This window comes from Biomphalaria glabrata, chromosome 1, assembly GCF_947242115.1.
Source record: "Biomphalaria glabrata chromosome 1, xgBioGlab47.1, whole genome shotgun sequence".
In the NCBI taxonomy this organism is placed as follows: Eukaryota; Metazoa; Mollusca; class Gastropoda; family Planorbidae; genus Biomphalaria; species Biomphalaria glabrata.
In genome coordinates, this window is record NC_074711.1 from 53,861,712 (window position 1) to 53,869,199 (window position 7,488).

Here is a 7,488-nt window from a genome sequence, read left to right on the forward strand (position 1 = left end):
GATGATGACGTCCTTCGCGTCATGCATTTAGTCATGCATATTAACCAATGACTAAAATTCTGCCAAGTCACTGGTTTTCCTGGCTAGCTCAGGCAACCCATTCCATGCTCTAATAGCAGCAGGAAAAAGGAACATTTGTACAAATTTGGCCTAGCATATGGAACGAGGAATGTACCTTTATCTTTGGTTTCTGATCTGTCTGCAGTATTAACCATTTTACCACTTGCCGTCCTTTCAGGGCTGACAAATTCGTCAAAGTGTCAACTTATGGGCAAATATTAAACAAATCAAAGCAACGATTCGAACAGCAAAGTTTCCATTGATACCGAAACAGCAGCGAAAGAGCCACCAAAGAAGAAATTGAAGACTGAACGATCAAATCTCTTGTACGCTGAAAACTGTTTGCAATGGATTTGTATGACATAAAAAGTGACACCTCTCAGCTACCTGTATTGCCTTTTATCTGCTATGAGGTGCTGTCAAATTAGTGTTTGAAGCCATCATTACTTCAGCGACACTTTACCAATTGAGCACAAAGATCATAATAGATAGTCATTGACGTTTTTTGTGAGACAGAAAGACGAATTATTGAAGGGGCGGGCATTGTTCAGAAAGAAACTCTTGTGCCTGATACATGTTTGCCAGACTGCGAGGAAGCCAGGTGCTAGGCTCTGCTTCGTTTCAGTGTATTTAAACATTCAAATCTTTTCTTCCATGACAAGCATAATGAAGAAACCAAGAAACTGATCACATGTGGAACACCATCTGGCGGTCTCAGGACCTAGACCTTGATTGCAAAGAGGTCAGCGCGTTTTGCACGTAACACAGCAGTAAAAGTGAGTACAATTACACAAGTAATAAAAGATCATTATCAATAAAGTTAGCCTCTTGGATGTGAATCTAATATCAAATAATCGAGCATAAGACTTTTTAATCGATTTAAATGTATACAACCCCACAGTTTTTTAAACAATTCTTTAAGAATTAATGCTACATTACTTCTCTATTAATTTCACGTTTTAATATAGTAAGCAAAGTTCCCTTTCAGACCTCTCGATCTGTGGGGCAGATGATGTAAATGTCATCGGTTTCTGTAACCCACGGTTAACGAGGGTGTCATGTGGCCAGCACAACGACCAACCGCCTTTACTTTTCCCCAACTAATGTCAGGTACCCATTAAAGCTGGATGGACTCAGATGCTCTCAAAAATCCCGACATAAAAAATCCCAGTCTTCACCAGGATTCGAACCAGGATTCGAACCCGGTAACTTTTTCAACATGATGATGAAAACAACTTTTTCTTCAAAAGACGACGATAAAAGAAATGATTCATCGACAGTTCACAATCCCTCACCAAGTGGTTGTTTGAATAAAAAAAAGGTGAAAAGAACTGATCTAGACATAATTGTCATTCTCTCATGGAAGGTTCTTTCAAAGGGAAAGAAAACATGTAATCCCTAAACATTTTTTTCTCAGAGCTTTTCCAATAAGGTGGCAGGTCTACAGCAGTGGCGCTCTGTCAGGAGTAATAAGAATAATGTAATCAAAGGAATGTTCAAATCCTATAAGATATCTATCTAAGTAGAGTAAGTAGTTAACTAAAGAAGTCTATGTGTTTGTACTAAGGGTGCAAGTGTCTCAATAAGAATATAGGTCAAGGCCAGATACTGATGAATTAATATTAATTTCGCAAACTTGTTATGGCGACTTAGAATAGCGAATTCTTGACATCCAGCCATTGTCTGCTGTTTCAACTTCTCCCCCCCCCCCCCAAACCTCTAACATTTCCACACCTTTAAAATAAACAATGACTTTCTAGATTCGTTCTTTAATAGAGATACAATTAGGTACTTTTTGTTTATTTTTAGCCCCCCTCCCCGGGGGAGGGACATTAAACCTACACTACCGTCTCCGCGGTGATCAAAGGAACATTTATGCCAAGTTTTATCAAGATAGGTCAATTGGTTTCGATTTTTATTCGGGACATGCATACATACATACATACATACATACATACATACATACATACATACATACATACATACGTACGTACGTACGTACGTACATACATACATACATATATACATACATACATACATACATACATACATACATACATACATACATACAGACATACATACAGACATACATACGCCTTACTTTCTAATTTCTATTATAGATTATGCCAAGTTTAGGTGCAATGGCTAATTTTTTGCATTCTGTGTGTAATAAAATGGATATATGCTTATTTATTATTCTCATAAAACTATACATATATTACAAACTGGTGCTTTTTCTGTTAAACGAGATACTAATTTATCAAATACTTTTATTTTTACTTCTAAATACTGTATATTATATAAACCTATGAACCATACGCTTTTAACAAGAAACAAGAGTTGATCAATGTATCAGGAATCTAATACACACACAGCAGATATGCAGGCCAATGTAAAGACAGAGGACATCAATGAGAGATATGTCCCTCTGTCCTTAGTACAACCATTTAATGAGCTGGTCATTTCAACGTTCCCGTCGGCCATCACACTGAACCATATCTTCAAAACAATCAGTTCATTCAATACTTTGAATATTAACAATGTTATAATAATAACAACAACGTCAATTGACAAAACAATACAATCAAGTTGTATTTCAAAGCGTCTGATATTCGTGCTGAAAATAATAATACAATTACTTTTGAAAAAAAAAGTTTATTAAAGGGGAAGAACTTCACATTTGTAAACGTATCTCTCAATACTGTACGATGCACTTTTTTTTCGATGTCAAACAGAATTAATTAATTACCTCTGTTTAATTAACTAATTGTTTTTTTTTTATTGATTCATGCTTTGTTAGGAACAACGAATACTTGTGCAAAGTTTCAACCTGATCCAAGAGTGGAAAGTGAAAGAGATTCAAAATTTGTGTCAGACAGAGTGAACTGACAGAAACTTTTAAGAAATAGTTTAATGACACCTGCATTTTTACATGGCTTGCTTACCAAGAGGATGACCCATAGAATGACCCTTCGGTGGGCCATCTCTGAGTTTGAACAAAAACACGTATTTCTTATGGTGAATACAGAATTAAATTATTTATACTAGTTGTCATCTCTGAATATGACTTCAGTAGTCCAGATTCACTTTTTATAAAACTTTAACCTTAAGCAGGATCGAACCTCAACCTTCTTCTCATCCATTCAACTAATTATCTTATCATACACACAAGAGAAGCTAGGAAAAAAATAAAACAATTTACAGCCCATACAAAAATACCTAGAAATACATAGTCTGGTGACAACAGATGGTAGGATGACTTGATTATTAAGTGCTAATTTTCTAACCCACTATAGATTTTTTCAACTCGCCTATCAGCTAACAGGTTGCAAGGCGAGACCCACTCCAGTTCAATGCGGGATGCTCAAAATGACAAAAAGAAGACACTGAGTTGGGGATTTAAGACACACCAAGACCGAACACACACATGAAAGAAAAGGTAAAGTTTGATCATTTGCTAGTTAAAATATATAAACTAAACGGATATTTGTGTAGATCTCTCTGTTATCTAATTGTTTGTCCATTCGAAAAGATCTGTTGCGTAGTGTATTGTCCATATGCGAAACAAAGTTTTAAAAAGAGCATATGCCTATACACATATGGATTAGGGTTTTGTAAATACTTCTTTTTGTGACACATAAATATGATATTATTGATAGTATCACACCAAATGGCAGTTATGCTTATTATTAGACCGATTTAAAATATAATGATTGGAAAGCACTCATCTGTCTGCTCTTTGAAAGATATTTAAAGAAATCAAACTTTGACCAACAAATCAACTCAATCCCGCAATGTATTTTTTTACTAGCTTTCTGCATCAGAGACATAAATTGCAAAATAGTACTTTAATTTTTTTAATAAAATATTTATATCGATAGGCTTATCTGTATCTATATTTAGGTGACGATATTAGAGACACTCCAGGACAGAAGAATTAAATTTAAAGTAGTTATAATTCATAAAAAACTAAACCATAACTTACAAATAGCAAAACAAAACCTAATGAAATACTCAGAAAGACAAAAGATAGAGGCGCATTTCATATTCCATATGCTAGAACAAATTTGAACCAGTGCTCCTTCTCCAGTAGTGCCATTAGAGGATGGAATGAGTTGCCTGACTCAGACAGGAAAACCAACGACTTTACAGAGTTTAAGTCATTGACTAATATGCATGACTAGATTGACACATGAAATGCGTAGGACGTAATTATCTTCTATTTTTGAAGTAACGTCTGTAACATATAAGATATTTAATATACTTAAATAAGATAAGTACTTTATAGACTCTAAAGACTTGTACCTAAACTTGTTTTCTTCTCGCTCATGACAGTATGGTGAAAGAAAGACGAGAACGTGACGGTGGAGAGAGGGTTAAAAATGAAGTAGATTCTGCGTCTGAAGAAGCTCTGTCCTACTGCAGACCCCCAGCTGAAGTATCAAGCAAATGTGACTCATCCGACTCAGGGGCTGCTTACCACGGTGGTACTGCGGAAATTAGCGCCATGATGGCAGATACAGGGAGAGTGTTGAACCAAGTATTTTCCTCTCAGAATGTTTTCTTGCCGGAGCCGTACCAGCATCCTTCAAGTGAGCATCCGCTGACAGCTGGAGTCCGGGGCGGCAGCGGCGCATCTTACTGCGGTGCAGACACTAGTTTAGACCTGAGGCTCAGGATGGATCTCAGGAGCAGAGACACCATTGAGCCAGGAGAAGTTGTGCCGGACGCTAACTTCAAAAGTAAAGCCGTGGAATACACGCCGCTGAAAGATTATGAAAGCCACTCCCTGTCTGGGATAAGCCTTGAACCTTTGACCCCAGTCCTCCTGCATGATAAGACGCAGCAGTACCTCCAAGAGCACTATCATGGCGTTGCGCCCAGGCACTATCACTACGATGGCGATGGCGTCAAGTGGGAGCTAGAGAACCAGCGCTACACGGACATCTCGTGGAAGTCTGCAGACGTCTATCACGATGACGAGTATTCCCACTCCAACAACATCGACGAGGCCGAGTACGAGGGCTCCAACAACCAAGGCTCTGACGCCTTCAATGATTCTGACGTCTTCAGCTCTTCTTACTTCAGCGACAGCTCTTGCACTGCTGCACCGTCCGGACACGGCAGGCGGAGGCGTAAGCGGGTTCAAACCCCGGTTCAAAGAACGGCAGCAAACTTGAGAGAAAGGAGGCGAATGTGCCACCTCAATGTCGCCTTTGATAAACTTAAAGAGCACCTTCCCAATGTTAAGGACAAGAAGAAACTGTCCAGAATCCAAACCCTGAAGGCGGCCATTTTTTACATTCATGTGTTAAAAGATTCTCTGAATTCTGGAACTTAGATATTCATTTCCTTATTGTTTTCACACGATACTAAATGAAATTGCTGTGTTGGATTTCGGAAAAAAAAAAACAACTTGAAACTACTTTATCCAATTTGTCCTGGAAAAGATTTTAAAATGTTTTGAATTGATGGATTATAAAGTCTGCGCAAAGCTTTTGTTGTGATGTTAATGTAGCAGCACGGAAACCCAGACATGCAAAGATCGTATGAAATCACACTGGGCAATCTTTACTAGCCTAAAGGATGCTTTTTGTGAGAAGACATTATTTCAATGTTTTTGTTTTTTCAGTTTAAAGCTCATTGGACCTTTTTTTTTTAGATTAGTTAAGTATTATTATTATTATTATTATTATTATTATTATTGCAATTTTTTTTTTTGTCCGGCGTTTTGGGGAATTTTCTTTTTTTTTTTTTTTTTACTTTTTTTTTTACTTTTTAGAGAAAGATTTATTTTTTACTTTTACTTGTGTGATAAATAAACCAGCATTAAAATATTGTACTTTTAGAATATTGCTAAAAAGAGAAAAAAAATTCTGTCCTTTTAAACTTGTAGGTTAGGTTTAAACTTGCAGGTTAGGTTTAAACTTGTAGGTTAGGTTTAAACAAAATATACTAATCGTTTATAATAAAGAAAGAAAAAAGTTTGTTAATATTCAATGTTGTTTAAAGAGTGAAATATGACCAATTAATTTCATTCCTGTTGAAGTTGCTAATTTTAAATTGCTTTTAAAATAAAATTTGAGATAGATACTATTTAGAGTTTTGATGTTTATTTACTTTTCATCTATATTAATAAAAATGCCATGATTGGTTATATCAGTTATAATTTGGCCAATTTAAAAAAAAAGTGCAAAGCAGGTATCAATCTGGCTAGAAGACTACAAATAATTTAATTGTAAGAAATACCCTTTAAAAAGGATGACATTGAATCATGAATTGTACATTTGTTAGTTTTTGTTGTTGTTGTTGTTTTGTTTGTTGTTGTTGTTGTTTTGTTTGTTGTTTTGTTTGTTGTTGTTGTTTTGTTGTTGTTGTTTATTCTGCGTCAGCGAAACTACATAAAAAAACATTTTTTCATAAAAAGCATTTTGTATTTCAAAAATTAGGAAATGTTTACTCTTTTATAAAGATTATTTTATTCGCAATATTTTTTGGTCTCTTATCTAAAAATTCTTCCTCAGCATGCCATTAGTCCTGGCTCATGTGTACTAAGGTGTTCCATTCACGAGCAAAGCTAAAAATTATAAGTTCCTATTTTGGACCCAACGTATGTGTTTGGAAGCTCAGCTTTCCACACAACAAATAGATTTAATTATTTGTTCTGGAAGTAGGTTTTTCGAACAAGTTATAAAAATATATTCAGATGGTGGTAATTCTGTAGGCCATATGATTATCTAAACTGGGAATGGAATCAGAGTATTAACTTATGGTCAAACAGTTTCCTGGTACGAGAGTGTAAGACCCGCCTGGACGTGTGGACGTAGAAATCTATTTCTTTTTAAGCAGTGAACTGTGTCACAACTATTTTTAATTGACTGACAAGATAATACAGGACGTTCGTGTCACAGACACACACACACACAGAAATCAACCAATTAGATCTATAAGGGCCTAATTAACGAATTGTCATCAGTCTCAGTACTGGAAAACGTATATCAGTTAATCAATAACAATCTAAATGATTTCATTACCACTAATTAATTAATTAATTCTAGATCTTGAGGGAGACTCCATGAGGTAAAGTCTGGTCTATATTAGAGATTGTAGTCATTTTCCTTGTTTAAAAATGGCTTGTATTTTAAAACAATATTGTACGCTTAACTTGTTTTTTTTTTTAAAAAAAACAATTGTATACACATCAAGATGTTAGCACAACACGACATTAAGGAGGATGAAAGATGATTAGATGAAAGTTTATGGTTTTGATTTTAAAATAAAGCTTACCTAAGGGGAACAACTGTATATTTATAGACATATCTATCAGTACTGTAACATGTATTTCCTTTAATCAATATCAATTTAAATTATGTTATTACCACTAATTAATTAATGAATTAGTTAACTTTTATTAATTCATATTTTGCT

General features: G+C 35.3%; 1 protein-coding gene across 1 annotated transcript; it reads left to right on the top strand.

Moving 5' to 3' along the window:
- Positions 1–3,344: 3,344 nt before the first annotated feature.
- On the top strand, positions 3,345–6,156 carry LOC106070058 (uncharacterized). The gene is made up of 2 exons (XM_013229884.2): positions 3,345–3,499; positions 4,396–6,156. Exon 2 carries the CDS (start codon positions 4,397–4,399, stop codon positions 5,399–5,401), a length of 1,005 nt encoding a protein of 334 aa, XP_013085338.2. The 5' UTR covers positions 3,345–3,499; position 4,396; the 3' UTR covers positions 5,402–6,156.
- The last annotated feature ends 1,332 nt before the right edge of the window (positions 6,157–7,488 follow it).